Raw genomic sequence first — 18043 nt, forward strand, 5'->3', positions numbered from 1 at the left:
CATGTTTAATAAGAGAAAAGGAAGCTGGAAAGTTCTAAGCCAAGAGCTTGAAGCTTTGCTTCAGTGAGGTAAAGATTCTTATAATGAGAGAACCAAGAACGCTGAATCACAGAAGGGCTTGGCTTGAAAGGGACCTTAAATATCCAGTTCCAACACCCCTGCCATGGGCAGAGACACCTTCCACTAGACCAGGTTGCTCCAAGCCCCATCCTACCTGGCTTTCAACACTTCCAGAGATGGGGCATTCACAAACTTTTTGGACAACCTGTTTTAGTGTCTCACCACCCTCACAGTAAGGATTTTTTTCCTATTAACTAATCTAAACCTACTGTCTTTCAGTTTAAAACCTTTCTCCCTTCTCCTGTCACAACATGACCTGGTAAACAGACTCTCCCCATCTTTCTTGTACCTGAAAATGTGTTTAATCTGCCACTGTTGGAGAATGTGCAACTACAGCAACTCAGAGTGGCTTTTTTGGCAGCAGAGTTTGGTTTTCTCCACAGCAACAGGCTTCCTACCAGGCTTTTGAAATAGAGGATATAATAACCTCAGAGCTTCTTATGGAAGCAAAACATAAGCCTTACATTAATATATTGTTACACTTATTTCATGGTAGAAGCTTTACTATCTCCACTGTACTCAGGCATTTACTTCACTTGCTTGTTCTCAGAAGATCCTAAACTTTTACTGAACTACCCCGTCCTCTGAAGCATTTCCATGCTGCTCTAGAAAAGGGAGCCGTGAGCAGTGAAATCCCGGGGACTCGCTGCTACAGCAGGTGGAGCTATTTCCTCCCCATTGCACCTAGCCGTAGCTGAGGCACAGTCCTGTTGCTCCAGTGCCCACAGCAGCCCCTAAGCCGCCTTTACTCAGCTGTTCAGAGCCCAGGCTTTAGCAGATTGGCACAGTGTAACTGACAGTGCATTTTGGTGCCTAGCAGCCCTGTAAAAGTGCTTTATTTGATGCTAGTTAAAAGCCCTGGCCTTTGGGTAACCGTGGGAGGCCTGCTGGGTTTGTTATCAATTTGATAACAAAAGCTTGTGTGAACCAGAGCTTGATACCAGCAGCTTAAGGGTGGGATGAAAAAGGGTGGGATGAAAACACGGGCACAATTTGAAAGCAGAGGCTGTGGAAGCAAAAACAACATCCTGATGATCAGTGACTAGTCGTTGGCAAAGCACAACCTTGCAATCTGGGAACAGACTCTTTGTTTTAAGAATGGAAGTAGCAGTGGCAAAGAAATTAAATTTTAAAAAAAATTAAAATAAATAAATAAATAAATAAAAATAAAAAATATAAAAATATAATAATAATAATAAAGGCAGCCCAACCACTGAATAAGGGGCCTGCAACAGCCTGGGAAAACAGCCCCCACCCTGCTTGGCACAGGGGGAGGTGTGTAGGGCTGGGAATTGTCTAGAGATTGCACAGTCTTATAAAAGGGTAAAATTCCAAATTTGTGAAGGGGACAGAAAGCAGACACCTGCTTCAGTTCTGATTCCCTGCATCGACTTCCCACATCTGACCCATGAAAACACCAGGAATGAGCATCAGCACTACTGGGGAGGTGTCTGCACTGTGCCACTCTCAGCTAAGGTAAGAGAGAGCTGTTAAGGACTGTTAGCTTGGAATCTGTGCCATTGGTTCATAATATGTAAAAACTAAGAAATAGTGGTAATGGTTGGCAGGGTGTAAGAACAAACTATCAGTTCTCCAAAGGCAGAAGAATTACTTCTTACTCTTGTGCTCTATATACTCTGCCCACAGCATGTGAGGGAAATGCTCACCTGGAAAGCTGTACAATAGCATTTTCATGGATATCATTGGTGCAGAAAGCTTGCACCACTCCAGAGTGCTTTCTGTCATGTTGATCAAGTGTTTCCTGGGGAACTTCTTTTTTCTTTGCTCATTATTTGACCAACCTACACTTTGGGTGAAGTAATTGGATACCTGGAATGCACCAGGAAGTTACAAGAACTATTCTTACCCTGATCCAATTTCTTAATATCTTCTCTGAGTTTTAACTCCAAAATTGTTGTTCCGAAACCTATTTTCTGATTTCACCATAGGGAGTTGTTAACATTTTTTAACATCAATTCTTTCTATTCCTTGCTCTTGGCTCAGGAATTTCATATTACAGTACTTGGGAACATGCATGTATTAGTAGTGCTTGGGACATTTTTTTTTTTCTTGCAGATGACTCTGTGTTTGGCATTGTTTCCCTCTTTATGCTTACATGGCTTCCTTAGAAGTTTTAAATAAGTGTTTAAATTATTTTTACCTTAAAATTGGTGAAATAATAAAGACATGGTGCAGAAGAAAGCTATACTGAATTTGCCTATTCACAATGATAAATTTCAACCCAGCATGACTGGAAAGGCATAGTTTAATAAAATAAATGAATAAATTTAATTAAATAAAAACATAAAATGTGAACACTGACCTTATCCAATGCAAGGCATTCCCTCATGGATTAATCATGACAATTTAAAATCAATTCCACTATTAGACTTTGCTTTCATTTCCCACCTAGAGAACTATCTGTTCCAATCAATACTAATTATGGAGTGAAGAAATCCTTGAGTTACTGGAGACCAGGAGAGCTGTGATTCCAGGCCCAGAGTGTGTCACCATGTCCTGTTGCCCTGAGGATACGCTGGCATGAGCGGGCAGAGCTCCTGTGGGGACCAGGCTCCACTGCCTGGTGTGTGATGGGGAGCCGAGGCTCTGCCCTTCTTTAAGTGCATGCCCGGAATTCTTACACAGTATGGACCTTACAGCTTCTCTGCTTTTATTCGACGGTAACTGAGGGGAAGAGGCGAATTACCTGAATTCAGGTGAAGACCTGAATTAAGGCCAAGTCTATGTGGACGCCAGTGGAAGGGGCTGGGTGAACATCCAGAATTCTCTGTGCCCCTGGCCAGATCATCAATCAGCGCGTCGTGTGCCTGGCCTGGGGAAGTGTGAGAACATCATCTGCAATTAATCGAGGTGTTTTTATATCAAATGCAAACCGTGAAACGAACGACAAGGAGCTATCCAGGAGAGGACAGGCGGGACATATCTTTGGCCGGCTCCAGGCCTGCGCTACCCGACCTGGGGGCCCTGAGCTGGAGCCGGGGGCCGGGCACGTGCAACCCCAGTCTCTCAGGCCGAGGGACCGCCCGCCCCGCTCTGCCCCGCCCCGCCCCGCTCTGAGGGCCCGTCCCCGCCCCGCTCTGAGGGCCGGCCCGTCCCCGCCGCCTCTCGCCCCTCGGCCCGGCAGCGCCGGTGTCCCGGCAACGGCGGCGGCGTCACTTCCTGCGGGCTGGGCCGGGCCGGGCCGCGCTCCGCTGGGGCCGTTGCGGCGGCGCTGGGACACGTGGCCCCGCGGGCGGCAATGGCCGCGGCGGCCGAGGCGGCGGGAGGCGGCGGCAGCAGCAGCCGCCACGAGAAGAGCCTGGGGCTGCTGACCACCAAGTTCGTGTCGCTGCTGCAGGAGGCCAAGGACGGCGTGCTGGACCTCAAAGCGGTGCGAGGGCGGGGGGGCGGCACCGCCGGGTTCGGCCGGGCACGGGGCAGCGCGGGGGCCGGGCAGGGGCCTCGCTCATTCCTGCCCTCCTGCCCTCCTGCCTTCCTGCCCTCCTGCCCTCCTGCCCTCCTGCCTTGCCTCCCCGGGCGCTGAGGGGCTGCGGCTGCCCGGGGCCTGGTGACAGCCGGGTGCAACACGCCTTTCGGCTCTTTATAAATGGGTGTAAGGGGTACCGTGCGTTAAGTTTAGCTTGCTGAGGGTGGTGTTATTTACTATGCCCTGTTTTGGGCTCCTCAGCAGAAGAAAGACAAGGAGCTGCTGGAGAGAGGCCAGCGGAGGGCTGCCGAGTTGGTGCAGGGTCTGAGCATCTCTGCGGGAGCCGGGCCCGGTTTTTCTGGAAAAGAAAACACTGAGAGCAGGTCTCATCAGTGCATATATATATATATATATCTTATAGGTGCCTGCCAGGAGGGTGGGTGCCAGACCCTTTGGTGGTGCTCAGTGACAGGACAAGGAGCAATGGCTGTAAACTAAAGCACAACAAGTTTCACCTCAACATGAGGAAGAATTTCTCTACGTTAAGGGTGGCAGAGCACTGGAAGAGGCTGCCCAGGGGGCTCATGGAGTCTCCTGTCCAGGAGACATTCAAAACCTGCCTGGATAAGTTCCTGTGCACCTGCTCCAGGAGACCGAGCCTTGGTGGGGGTTGGACTGAATGATCTCCAGAGGTCCCTTCCTGCCCTTACAATTCTGTGATTTTTTTTACTGTCTTATGTTGTTCCTTGCACTGACTCACTGTATGGGCAGCTGTTAAACCTGTTTCTTGCCCATTCCCCTCCTTTTAGAAAAAATGATGTTCAAAATCAGGCCATTGCCACCTTATACTTTCTATTATGTGTGAATGAAAGAAGCTGAAGTGGCATATGAGTGACAACTATGCTTCCTATGACAAATCCTTGTCCCCCAGCTCTGCAGCCTGCATTGCCTCCAAGGCATGAGAGCATTGGGCTGCAGCAGCTGGAGCGGCTCCAGTGATGCCCTGGGCCAGCCCACCTTGGCGAGGTCCTGGTGCCAGGAGGTCACTGTGGTGCAGGAGGGATCCTTGGCACCGTGTCCTGCCATTCCCTGTAGAGTACTGCTGCTGTGGCCTCTGGGCTGTCGGGTGGGCACTGCATTGAGGCAAAGGGGTGTTAACCTAACTCAGTGAACAGCTGAGGTGTTCAGCAGAGTGCAGCAAGAGGCTGGCTTGGTGCTCTGCTTAAAGCACAGGAAAGTTTTCCTTTCTGGAAAACCGACCTATTGTTTGATTACTCCTAATTACTCTTACTTTTATGCATCCCTGTTCAGAGTGGATGCACTTTGGTGATGTTACTCTGGCTAATGAAACGTCAGGGTGAACAGGAAAGGACATTGATAGGTTTTATATTCCTCATTTAGTTATGCAGTGGTCTGGATGAGCTCCTTAGTATTAGGTGCCTCTTTATCTAGGAAAACAGAATGAAGATGTCCAGATCTTTGGGATTGTTGTGCACTTTCCTTTGTTTTCTGTAATGTCCTGAGAGATATCCAGGGCAATCTGAGAAGCAAAACATACTCAGTTCCTAAGACATCAGGCCCAAAAGCTTGGCTAAAAGTGCCAAAGAGGACTTGAACAATAAAATCGGACTGTGTAGTGGGTTGGAATAATGCTTCTTGTCTCTTTAGTGAGGAAGGTACCTACTCAGAGGGAATGAAAGGGTTGATAGCCACAGAAAAGTTAAGTGAACATTGCAACCAATCGCAGACATTCCTGCTCAAGACCTATTGGGGACTGGGTTCTGAATTACAGGTTACAGTTTGTTGAAAGTAAATGCTAACTGCAGTGCATAAATTGTTGGTATTTTCATTAGAAGTGACTCAGAATATACATTTCTGTAACTGGTTTTCTCCTAAATAAGCCATATATGTAAAGAAAAATGCAGACCAGTTTGTGTTACATCAGTGTGCTCAGCAAACTGAAGAACAGGATAGTCTTGAAATGGAAGAAATTCCAACAAATTATTTGTCCAGTGCAGTGAACACCTTTTAAGTGTCTCCCTGCTGGGAAGTGTTGACTGTCTCATGTTGCGCTGCTGGTTGGTATTTCTGTAGCAAAACCAGCACTAGAAAGAAAAAAAGAACAAACTTGAAAACAGATGGACTTCCAGTATTGCGATTTAGCAATTGAGAAGGAAAATCTCTTCCATGGGACATTTTCTGGTGATCTTTAATACCTCTATAATTATAGTTTACAGGCTGTAAGAGGAAGCTGTGAAAATGTTTTAGTGCTGGACACTTCTCTGGTAACATCTGAGAAGTTGTGGGAGTGGAAGTGAGAATTTTCTTTACTTGAAATTTGAATTTTGCATTTATTTAAAATCAAACAGCTATTCTAAAGTAATGACATACTCGTCACAGAATAGCCCTGTATAAAGAAATCTAATTATGGAATTAAGTATAAAACACTAAGGGATGATATAGAAGGGAAAGAAAACTAAATTTCTATCTGCAGCAACCCATGAATTGCAGAGAAGAGAGAAAAAGAGCAAAATGGGTGAATAAGGGATAAAACACCTGAATGGATGCTGTTCATGGTGTACATACAATACTTCTGCCCTAGTTTCTTAAGTGGGCTTTGTTTCTAGCAGAATACCATCCCTGCTCTAATGATGGTTAAATAGTGTTTCTGATCATCAATGCAAAACATGAGCTGTTCTAAAATCTACTTGTTTTAGAAGTGTACTGGTCAAGGACAAATAACTGCCTTACACTTGCTGTACTCCACAGAAGAAGAAGGAGCCTGTCTATTAGATTTTTACATTCCCTTCCTGTTTGTGTTGCAATGACATTCAGTACTTTTAAGACAATTTGACAAGAGCGCCATTCAATTTAAAACTCTCACCAAACTGTTGACAGCTCTCCTGGGGAGAAAATGTTGTCATGTGGTAGAGGCAGAGTTCAGAAGATGCAGGATCTTTCCTTTGACACATGGAGAGAGCAAGCAGGCAGTGCTGGCCCTTGTGCTTTTTTTGTTAAGGTTCTCAGTAATGACTGCCACGGTGCTCTGTCGAGTTCCTCGACTCTCTAGGGCTAAGGGAGCACATTTACAGCTGGTGATTTCTGCTGCCTTTGGCTCCCAGGGAGCAATCACGTTGTGGAGTGGGGCTACAAACTCTCAATTGCCCTTTTCCTGGCCTTTCTTTCTTATTTCGAGGCATGTGTGGCTGTCTGCAGCTGAACCTGTGCTGAACAGTGCCTTTTCTGTATTCCAGGAGCTGCACAATCAGAATGTACACAGAACCATAGCTCTGTGCTTGGATACTTTATTCCAGCTCTGATCCTGTCTGTGAGACACTCATGAGTGCTTGGCTTGATTACATACTTAAAGTATGAGGAGGTATTAGGAGGAATAATGATGGAGTTCAGCAGCTTGACATTAGAAAGATTTTATGAAAGAACTCTGAATGTGGAAGCAATGTCCACCATGTTAGCAGGGCCATTGTTGCATGTGTCCCTTTCTTGTTGCAGGCTGAGAAGCAATGAGTTTTGACAGTGTTTTTGACAACAGATTTGACTCAAGAAGCTCTTTTAATTATTTTAATTATTAGTGAACCATTTATGTGGAGGAACTTAATTTGTGATCCATGTACCTGGCAGAAGGTATCACACTGATAACTGCTAGAATGTCAGGGAAGAACTTCTCAATTAAAGAATATCTCAATTTTAAAATATTTGTGAATTTTTGTAAAGATAATTAGATTTCAAGGTCTGTACCAGAAAGCCAGTGAATGTCTGGTTTAAACTTCTCATCTTGGGAACAGGCCCCAGCTTGTTTTGGAACTCCTGCTGTAAGTAGTTGAACTTCATAGCAGTGGCTGAATTGTATACAGGGCTAGTCAAGCCAAATACATATGTAACTGTGTCCATTTTCCTATGAAATGAGCCCCTGTCTTGGGGATCTGGAGCTCGTAGTAGTGAATCTGCTGCTGTTGATCATGGGAGCTGTGCTTTGGGCATACAAAATGCAATAGCAGTTAGACTGGAACAATAACTTCAACTCTGAAACATTTTAAATTGGACACTCAGAAAAAGTGACTTCTTTTTTTAAAAAAAATAAATAAAATCTTAAGCCTTGGTTTCATAGCTCCCAATGTATGTACATTGGTATCTTTTGCTACCAGTACAGTTTGAAAATACATTTAGATCAGTAAAGCATTTCTATTTTGTAGTCAGCCCTTTGGGAAAATCTCAAGAGGTAATGAAATCTGTCTCCAGAGCAGTTTCTTTATCATTCAAGTCATGAGTGGTAGACTAAGTCCTAGGTCAATATGTGGAGCAGTGGGGAAAAAAAGCAGAAAGTTGAATAGCATCTAAGTGTGTGCTGTCCATTCCTTGTGCTGAATAATGTAAACAGCTTGTAGAATAACTGAAGACTGAAAGATGTATGAGGTGCTGATTCAGCATTGTGCAAATGGCACGAACTCTGTCACTTGCTAGATTTTTAAGGGTCTCTTTCAGTCCTTGGAAGCAGTGTGTATGTATGCAGCAAAAATAGCAGATTAAGATAGCAGGTACATACCTACTGAGACAAGGGATCAAAGAGCTAGTTTCCTTGGAGAGAACTAAACTGCACTTTGTATGTATTTGCATGCATCTTGTTTTGTTAGTTAAGAAAATATTTTAAGACTCATACAGAAGACCATACAAAGGATAAATGCTGTTAATGGTGTCAGTGGAAACGGTGTTTAGTGGGTACATCATTGTCAAGGAGAAAGAGCAGTGTTTATATTTCATGGTTATAAGAGTTTTTTAAATCACTGTTCTTTCTTTTTATCCTTTCAACTTTATTTCAGTAGCAAAAGGTAACTGTACTGTACTATTAGGCAAAGAAATTTGGTTTTCCTTCCAGGTTATGGTTGTCTTGAGATGTACCTTTCTTTGCTATGGACTGCTTACAAAAAGGATACGTTTAATAGATTGTTGGAACAAGCTGAAATAAATCATTATGCTCCTGTAGTAGAAATTATTTGCCTTTATGCATTAGTTCAAATTCAGAAGTCTTTGCCTACCCTTCTCTTTATTTTTCTTCTTTTTTATTTGTTTAATATATACAATCCAATGTAAACATTGTATTTAAGTGTCCCAAGTAACTACAGAGTCAGACTCTTCTCTGCTTTTCCTTCTTTTAGTGAATATGCTTTGAACTTGAGCTGCTTTTCAGGTGTGGAAGGCGTGACTAGCCCATTTGCTTATTTTATCTTAACTCTTTGTATCAGTTACACAAAAGTCACCATGGAGAGAAAGAAGTAAGGCACGAAGTGGTTTTCTTTGCCTGACTTTGCCTTGTTCAGAGGGGTGAGGTGTGACAGCCCTCAGATGCACTGCACAGCTGGCTATGTGTCAGCAGCAGCATCCCTGGCAGCTGCACCAGGGTGCTGGTGCTCAGAGAGACAGATTGAGTGAGCCCTTTTGCCCTGCAAGGGGCACTTGTGCAAGTACAATGCTGGCCTGGAATACTGCAGCTCTCCTGCAGCCACTTTGTGGAATTACAGCCGTGTTGTTTCGTATCCTGGCACCACTGAATCCAAACAAGGGCTCTAATACCTCCAGTGTCAGTGGAAGGAGTTAGAAACTTAGTGTGGTCTTGGCTTCAGAGGCTTGCCCCACTGCAGGGTGTTGCTGCTTGCCTTCTATACCTTTTCCTGCCCTCCAGAAAGAAGATAGCAAATGAGTATCTCCAGATACCGACCACAGTCTTTGCAACACCCTGGAGCTCCCCTCTCTGTTGTGAGCTCCTCCCCTCTCTGCTGGGGGATGGCCTGCTGGCCTTCAGCCAGGGGACTTCTCCCTGTGCTTTGTTGCACTGCCCACAGGTGCTGAACTTCAGAATTCATGATGGTATCTGGCTCTTGTAGAGTGGAACTTTCTCCCTTCAAAGTTATATTAGATGGCATTTTTCCAAGGGAGTGGCTTAACTGTCTTTCCCTCAGCGTGCAAGTTGCTGATACTTGTTCTCCCGACAGGCTGCTGATACCCTCGCTGTGAGGCAGAAAAGAAGGATCTATGATATCACCAATGTTCTGGAGGGGATTGATCTCATTGAGAAGAAGTCAAAAAACAGCATTCAGTGGAAGTAAGTTATGTCAGTTCTGCAAATCTTCACATGCCTAAGAGCAAGAAAAATTGCCTCTTTCTACTTCTTCTGACTATATATGGCACCATAGGATTAACATTGTGAGCAATGAGCAATAGGATGTTGTAGAAGTACAATAAAGTTGCAAATGAACTGTATTTGTTTTCCCTTTAACTTGTGTCTGTGATACATAAAATCAAGTTTAAAGCCCACAGAAGAGAAGAGTGCTACTTTATAACTGGCACTTGTAGTTGAAAAATTCACCCAGATTGAAAGGGGGGGGGGAGGGATGAGGTTGTCAGGACACACTGTCTCCACCTACCTGCCCTACCACAATCTTTGCCTATTTTCTCTTAGGTCTCTGAAGGTAAAAGCTCAAGATAAAAATTATAGGGGCAGGAGATAGGCCCTGCCAAACAGAAAAAAAAAAAACCACCCCTGCATTCCAAAAGAAGATACATTTTTGTTGAGGGAAATTCTAAATTTGACCTGAAATTAAGAATTTTCATTTTCCTGTCAAAATGCTACTGAGGGGTTAAATGCTCATTTCCTTCATATTGAATAGTAGCACATTTTTCAAACATTGAAAATAGTCTTAAGAAATTATCATTGGACGTTTGCTTTAGATTTTCACATGTGATTACATGAACCCTTATACCTTTTTAAGAGGAGTAGGTGCTGGCTGCAATACAAAAGAAGTCATAGACAGACTGAGGTATCTGGAAGCTGAAATTGAAGATTTAGAGCTAAAAGAAAAAGAATTGGATCAGCAGAAACTGTGGCTTCAGCAAAGTATCAAGAACGTCATGGATGATTCTACAAACCACCAATATCCTTTTAATTAATTGTGTGCATTCTGGAACTAGAATTAAAGCAACAATTAAAGTGTAGGTAATGGATAAAGCATAATGTAACTCATTTTATCCTGAAGCAAGTTAAGGCAAGTATTTTTTTCAGGTTTTGCTTCAACAAAAGAAGATATAAATCTTATTTACATGATTTTTTAACTTCTATGACTGTGATTAGTAACATGAAAATAATATAGCATATATATGTGTACAGCAGTAACTATTAAGCCAATAGTATAATCCTAGTGTCTTACTTGAAATTAGTTATATTGCTTTCCAGAACTTGAATTTATATTTTGTTACCAGTGCTTTACATGAATCTTTTTTGTTGCTTCATTCTTTTGAAAAGATTAAGCTATCACCCAAAGATAAATGGAGTTGATAAAATCCTGAAGCTTGTTGGGTTTCAAACTGGAAAAAAGAATCCTGTATATAAATACCAGAGAGTTCCAGCTGCATTGCTTATAAGCATGTGTTAGCTGTCTTGCCTGAGAATGGGAGCAGGAAAGTGCCCTTCTTATCTATAATACTATTGATAAGTAAAAAAACTTAAAATTACTGGAGTTTCTGTTCAGAAACTGTTTCTGTAAAATGGAATTTGTAACAAAGGAGATTGAAGTTAAATGTTAGGACAAACTTTTGGGAGAGCTAGCACTGAAATTGATCCCCCAAGGGAGGTGGTGAAATATCTGTCACTGGAGATTTTGCAGAAGAGGAAAGACAAACATCTGTCTGGAATGTCTGAACAGTGGATTGATCCTACCTTGAGGCAGAGGAATGGGATGACAGATGAGTTCTGAAGTTCCTTCTAGCAGTATTTTTGTGTGATTCTGGGAAATATACCTGAATTCTGTATTGTCAAATTAGCAAGGTAAATGGTATTCTTCAAAACAAGATTTTACATGTTCTCCTTTTTTTAGAAGAATCTCTTCTCATTCAAACTACACAATTATTTTTCTTTTTGAATTTTCTTTAAAACACAGAACTCTTGTTATTTGCAACGAGCCATTCTGAAAGTCAAAAAGAATGCCTTGATCACACCTCTAACCATAATAATGTTATAGTTTAGGCTCAGTTTGAACAAACTTCTGAAGAGCAGGAAATACCAGTTTGATATTGTTTTAAGAAAAGTGTTCCTTGACATAAGTTACATTTTCATATGTCACCCATGAAGATATCTGCAACTGCTTCAATGGTAAGTTGCTGCTAGTATTTCTAAAGTGGGGGAGTTCTTGAAAAATAACTTGCTAACTAACCTATTTTTTTTTTCCTGCTAGTATTTTGAATTGAGAAGTACTTAATAATGATCAGTACTAGGTAGAGGTCTCAATGTTCATGGCTACCAAGTTCTGGCATTTTCTAGTTGTAGTCACAGATTGTATAGAATGAAAGCTCAGCTGGAGTCCTGGTTTTGGATTTTTTTTTTTTTTTTTTTTTTTTTTTGGTATTCATACTTTTCAGCAGCTTGCCATGGGCCATTAATGGAACCAGAGACAGGACATGTTGGTCCAACCCTCAAAAAAAACCCAGGAAGATCCAAATTTTGTATCATTTTCTGGTGGCAACTGTGGCCAGACAGAGCTTGTGATGCTGTATAAATGGAGCCAGCAGAAGGTCAGTGATGGGGCATTGCTATTAAATCTAAAGGATTCCTGGACAGGTGCTTTGAAGAAATTGCCAGGAAGTGCTGGCAGAGGTTACTTCCCTTGACATCATCTCCTGATCCTGGGGCACCCCAGGGAAGATTGTTGTTCAGCCTCCAGCTAGGCTCAAAACCATCTTCTCTTTGCCACAAGGAAGATTTTTTTTTTTTTAATAAAAGCACAAGATTAGAAAACTACTGCAGAATTTAACAAAAATGAGCTGTTACTGAAAAGTTAGTCATTACAAAACACAGAGGCACCTGGCATGGTGCTCACATAGTACTTCACCTAAGTGTTTCTTAGGAGGCAGAGAAAGAAAAGTGTTATTCCAAATTAAGTATGTACAAAAATGATGTGCAGGTAGGCAAGTGATCTGCAGTTATTGTGCCAGTGCTGTACATGTAACTGTGGTCCCGATTTTAACCAACACATTTTAATGTGCATAGTAAGCCACAGATGAGTGTGACAGACAGCTGTTACATCCCAGTTGTATGTGCTGTGGAAGCCATGAGCTTAGATATGTGGAAGTGGGGCACTGAAGATGGACATTAGTACCTCTTCTTTCTTCTGTTCTTCTTCTGTGGTACCACTATTCATCAAAGCCATGAAGTGAGCTAGACCAGAGAGCTGGTTTAGCTGAAGTCATATGAGGAGCAGCTGAGGGAGCTGCTGTTGTTTAGCCTGGAGAAAAGGAGGTTCAAGGGAGACCTTATCACTGTCTACAAGTACTTGAAAGGAGGCTGTAGCCACGTGGGGGGTCACTCTCTTCTCCCAGGCAACCAGTGACAGGACAAGAGGACATGGCCTCAAGCTGCACTGGGGAGGTTCAGGTTGAAGATCAGGAAAAATTTCTTCAAGAAAGGGTAGTTAAGCATTGGATCAGCTGCCCAGAAAGGTGGTGGTCACTATCTGTGGAGGTATTCAAGAAACAACTGGACATGACACTTAGTGCTATGGTCTAGTTGACAAGGTGGTGATCAAAGGTTGGACTCTATGATCTTGAGGTCTTTTCCAACCTAAATGATTCTTTGATTCTGTGAAAAAAGGAACTAATTAAATATTTTCACCTTATGTTATATATACAACTAGAAGACAAATGGGTAAAGAACATGATAAATCTTGTACTGTTGTGAGGAAAGTTTTTTGTAACAATGATCTAAGTATTGGAATTTTGTGATTTATACTATGCAATATACTTGGATCTTAGAGGGACATGTCCTACCACAAGTTTATATATGCTAAATTATGCAGTACTTTAAGTGGATGCTATACAAGACCTGAGAAAAATACACTTAACACTTTCTTAAAAATTGCTGTTTAACCAGGAGATACACTTCTAGCAATTCAAGCACCTTGCGGTACACAGTTAGAAGTACCTAGACCTGAAATGGTATGTACTGGTTTCTTGTTTACCTTAAGTATTCTAGAGAATAGTGGCAAAGAGGAGTTGTTTCAGAGCAGAGGATTTATCTCTGTCCATGTGCAAGAGGAAGGGAGAAAGGGTTAGGATTGTTTCAGTTGAGAAGAGAGAGGCCGGACAGAAAAAAGTGGGTTTTGTTCACTTAGACTAATGTAAACCCTGCCTTCTATTAAAATAAAAATACACAAGTGGGTTTCTTCTTCTCTCTTGCTTTAAATGTTGCAGCTTTCAAAATAACGCATAGTTGTCATGAATTCTCTTGAGAACTCAGTGACTTTTGTGTGTCAGGTTTCTCTGTTATATTGTTAAAATGGATCTCATACGAAAAAGCCCGTTAGTCTTGTGGTAATAGACTGGATAGAGAAACAGACTGCTGTCTCACTTTAGCCAAAAGGATTGAATTGGCAAGATTTAAGTAGGAAGCCAAATTTTTTACTTCTGTCCATCTTTAACTTCTTTTTTTTTGTTGTTGTTGCAGTGCTTGGTTTTAAATAGTGTTTACATAGTTGGGAGAGAGCATTGTATGAAGCGTGATAGCCACTGTGCTTATAGAAGGCTGAAATTCACCTGAGAAGTTTCACAAGGAATTTTTAGTGAGGCTAAGCACAGTCTAATGACAATAAAAGCATCCAAGGCTAGAGCCATGAAGTGATCAATGGTACTATCTTTGTCCATCTCTGCTGAAATCAGTTCAGGCAATGGTAAGGTTCTCTGCAGGACCTAAATTAGCAGCTGTGATGTTGGATTTTGGTTTTTTTTTTTCTTTTTGTTGAGGACTAAAACAGCTGATCTTAGTCTTCATCACCTTGTACAGTTCCAAGTTCTCAAGAACACTAACTTTGATAATACATCATCTTTACAGGGACAGAACGGACAGAAGAAATACCAGATCAATCTTAAAAGTAGTTCAGGACCCATCCATGTGCTGCTTATAAATAAAGAATCGAGCTCCTCCAAGCCTACGGTGTTTGCAGTTCCTCCACCTGATGACCTTGCACAGCCCTCATCTCAGCCTGCAGCTCCAGCAACTCCACTTAAACCAGCTGCAGCTCCTCCACATCCCCCAGAACAACATGAGCCCAGCCAAGGACAGGAGTTACCACAAACAGCAGCTGCTGACACACCATCAGGTAGATCCAGGGTTTTTCCTACCTCTGATGGGTGGGGGAGGAAGGCAGCTGGAGGGAAAGAAGAAACTGTTAAGAAGGGTGGTAGACAAAGGAAAGATCAAGAATTTGCATAAGCTAGCAGCTGTCCATTAAAAAACTGCTCCAGGGGCTTAGTAACAGCTCTCAGGAGGTTACAGACACCTCTTCCTCTTCTGTCTGGTGAAACAGATAATTCCCTCACATCATCTTACACTGAACAGGTTTTGGATGTAATCCTGTTAATTATTCTGAGGTGCTTCTCCAGAATGCATTATGGAGCAAAATTGCAAACCTCTTGATGGAGGATATGATTTGAGCATGTACCTTTTAACGAGACTGGTAATACAGGCACCAGTTCCAGCTATTATACCACAAGGTGGCTTACCTCTTACCTTCTTCCACATAGCCACAGTAAGAGGCTGCCTGAATATTGGGTATTTTTTCACAGTAATAGTAAATCAATAGGTAATAGGAAAAGATTTAAGAAAATGCTGTATTACAACTGCATGCCCGAGGGGTCCCGATTACCTTCGTTTATTAGCCTTTAATTAATTGACAGTTAATTAAATCGTGCCCGTGATTGTGGAAGGGGAAGACTCCTCTCACCTAGGGGCAGGTGCTGTGTTCTGTTTCCCCATCACACTTGTAACACACCTTCCTGTCCATGCAGATGGCAGTGCCCAGCGGGACAGCGCAGCCCCTGCAGCCCCTTACTCCAGCCTCCCGGAGCCAGAGCTGTACCCCAGCCTGGCTGGAGACAGTGCCCAAGCCTCAGCCAGCTCCAGTGACTACCAGAGCTTGCTGCCTCTGGATGTCAACTGTATTCTCAAGCCAAACTCATTTGATATTGCAAAGATGGAGGAGCCTGCAGGTAGGGAAGCAGTAGTTCGTGTCTAAATATTTCACTGGTTCCCTGAGCCCTTCTTTGTGACCAGATAAACAATGAGTTACACAAAGGAAAAAAGGAAAAAAAAGGCCTCTGTTTATCTTCTAATGAAGCCACTGATCCAGCTCTGAGGAGCATACTAATTTTGAGCAAATGAGTTTCTTAGCCACCAAATAAGCTTCATGTTGTATATGTCTCTTAGATTTTAAGAGATAAGTGAGAAAAATGTACTAGGGTGGGGGGGGAACTGAAGGATACAAAGATAAGTATATTTTACACTTACATGGCATGCTATCTCTGCAGCTCCCACACTGCACAAGCCATAGTGTACTTGGCAATTCAGTGTTTATGCAAACAATGTGCTGACTGCTATAAATACATATTTTAAAAACTACACATACATAAAGAATGTGTTCCTCTCTTTCACAGGAAATATCAGTGGAGATATTATTGATGAACTCATGTCTTCTGATGGTAAGTATTTAGAATCTTTTTTAATAATCACAAGTAGCTGCATGGTTTTTGTGTGAACAGCACTTAGAAGGCATCTGTTAAATCTGATGCCAAGAGTCAGTATGAAACTGTTCCTTTCCCGTGTTGCCTCCTCTGTCACTCTTGTCTTTGCTTCCCTTTCTATTCCCTGCAAGAGTTTTATTTAACAGTCAAAATATGAAAACCTTAATTCAACAAGCACTTACATGCATGAATAACCCACCAGTACTTAATTTAGGGACAAAATACAAGCTGATGACTAGTGTGCCACCTTAAAAAAAAATAAACTGGTTGAATTCTGTTCTGCCTAAAGCTTTGTGCCGGTGCTTTGAGTATTTCAGAACATAGTTCTGGATGCAGACTGATACATGTCCAGCTGTGGTACACTAACAGAACAAATGTCACCCACTTCTGTTCTTGCACCTTTGGCCATGAGTGCAGCACTGAACCACAGCTACCACAGAATTCCTGTGCTCCCTACCTCTCTGCCACTCTTGCTGAGGTGCCAGGCAAGGAGGTGAACTTGACTCACTTTGTTCCTTCTGCCCTGTGTTCTCTAAGGCCTGTAATAATATCTGCTCTTCAAGCAGACCATCTCAGGGCTCATCCAGAAAGAGACATGTGGTTATAAGATCCAAGGGGCAAGATGGGATTCTGTGAATGTGCCAGTATGTGATTAACATGGAAACAGCTTCTACTTCTAGAGCAGGGATGGCATGCCCAGCTCATGCACACTGCTCTGAGTTCTGACAGTGCAGAGGCAAGTGAAGGCTGAGTGAGGCTTCTCTTCTTGCATTCTCCCCACAAAGACAGCTTCAAGTCCATGCTTGAAATGCAGTGCACAGACAAACTGCTGCCTCCATTTCCCTTCCGTAAAAACAGAGATAATGCTAAGTTCCTTACTTATTTGAAGGCTGATACATGCAATATTGGAACAAGACAAAGGAATATAAATAGAAATTATGGCATTCTGGTTAAAGTTTTCAAAAGCTGCTCAGGAACTCCTTTGCTGCAGAAGAAGAAATTAAACACCCATATTCCACAGCTATCACTCCACTTCAGCAAATGTACTTAAAATACCATGCAAAAAATGGTAGATACATCACTTACTGCCTTAGTTTGAATGCAGTACAGGTTTTCACAGTGTGTATCCCAGTGAGCTTGTCAGATTATCAAGACTATTTTAATTATTAAAACTAACTCTGATGACAAACATACTGAATTATAATAAGGCTGATTTTCCAAAAGTGTTTTAATTTAAACTAAACTATTCCTGCTTTACAGTTTTCCCTCTCTTACGACTCTCTCCTACTCCCGGAGATGACTACAACTTTAACCTGGATGATAATGAAGGAGTCTGTGATCTCTTTGATGTGCAGATACTAAATTATTAGATATTGTGTCAACCAGACTACTTATCTACCTCTAACTGTAACATTCTAGACTTCTTCATAACCTAAGTATTTGAATAATGAATGTATAACTTCTTAGTTCACTGACTCTGGGAGTATATTTCCTTTTGCTTCCTTTAACTACTTCACAAAACAAATTCAAGAACAAGAGAAAAAGGGCTCTTATCAAAAATTCTGGCACTTTTTCACCTGAGTGTTTTTCTGTCCAAGTCCATTGTTTGGAGCTTTCTTTAGTAAGAAAAATGAAAATACTTTGCAGCCTTTTGATCGTTTTTTAAAAAATGATTAGGCTTCTTGCTCACAGTTAACAGCATTTTCTTTGAAGCTTTACTGCCAAGAAGCTCTTTATATTCTTTTTTAACTTTTCAAACAATTTTGAAGCTTTCACTGCCAAGTTGAAAAGTGAAGGGTATCAACTTGAGTTATGTAAATTGTTTCAGTGAACCAATTTTGTGAAGTGCCTTCTGTTTTAGCACTTTAAGTTTCTCACACTGACTTCTGACATTCCACTTTCCTAGATGACAGGAAAGGT

General features: G+C 42.2%; 1 protein-coding gene across 2 annotated transcripts; it reads left to right on the forward strand.

The window, feature by feature from the left end:
* Window positions 1-3270: 3270 nt before the first annotated feature.
* On the forward strand, window positions 3271-17967 carry E2F5 (E2F transcription factor 5). Of its 2 annotated transcripts, XM_083863329.1 has the most exons (9): window positions 3275-3511; window positions 9553-9662; window positions 10330-10491; window positions 11662-11705; window positions 13479-13543; window positions 14436-14703; window positions 15392-15592; window positions 16037-16081; window positions 17384-17967. In XM_083863329.1, the coding sequence occupies exons 1-9, from the start codon at window positions 3380-3382 to the stop codon at window positions 17491-17493; spliced, it is 1137 nt and encodes a 378-aa protein (XP_083719455.1). In that variant the 5' UTR covers window positions 3275-3379; the 3' UTR covers window positions 17494-17967. The 2 variants fall into 2 exon arrangements, with proteins under 2 accessions (XP_083719456.1, XP_083719455.1); XM_083863330.1 differs by lacking the exon at window positions 15392-15592 and having other exon boundaries at window positions 3271-3511.
* Window positions 17968-18043: the final 76 nt, after the last annotated feature.

Source organism: Zosterops lateralis, assembly GCF_965231275.1.
Source record: "Zosterops lateralis genome assembly, chromosome: 1".
Lineage (NCBI taxonomy): Eukaryota > Metazoa > Chordata > Aves > Passeriformes > Zosteropidae > Zosterops > Zosterops lateralis.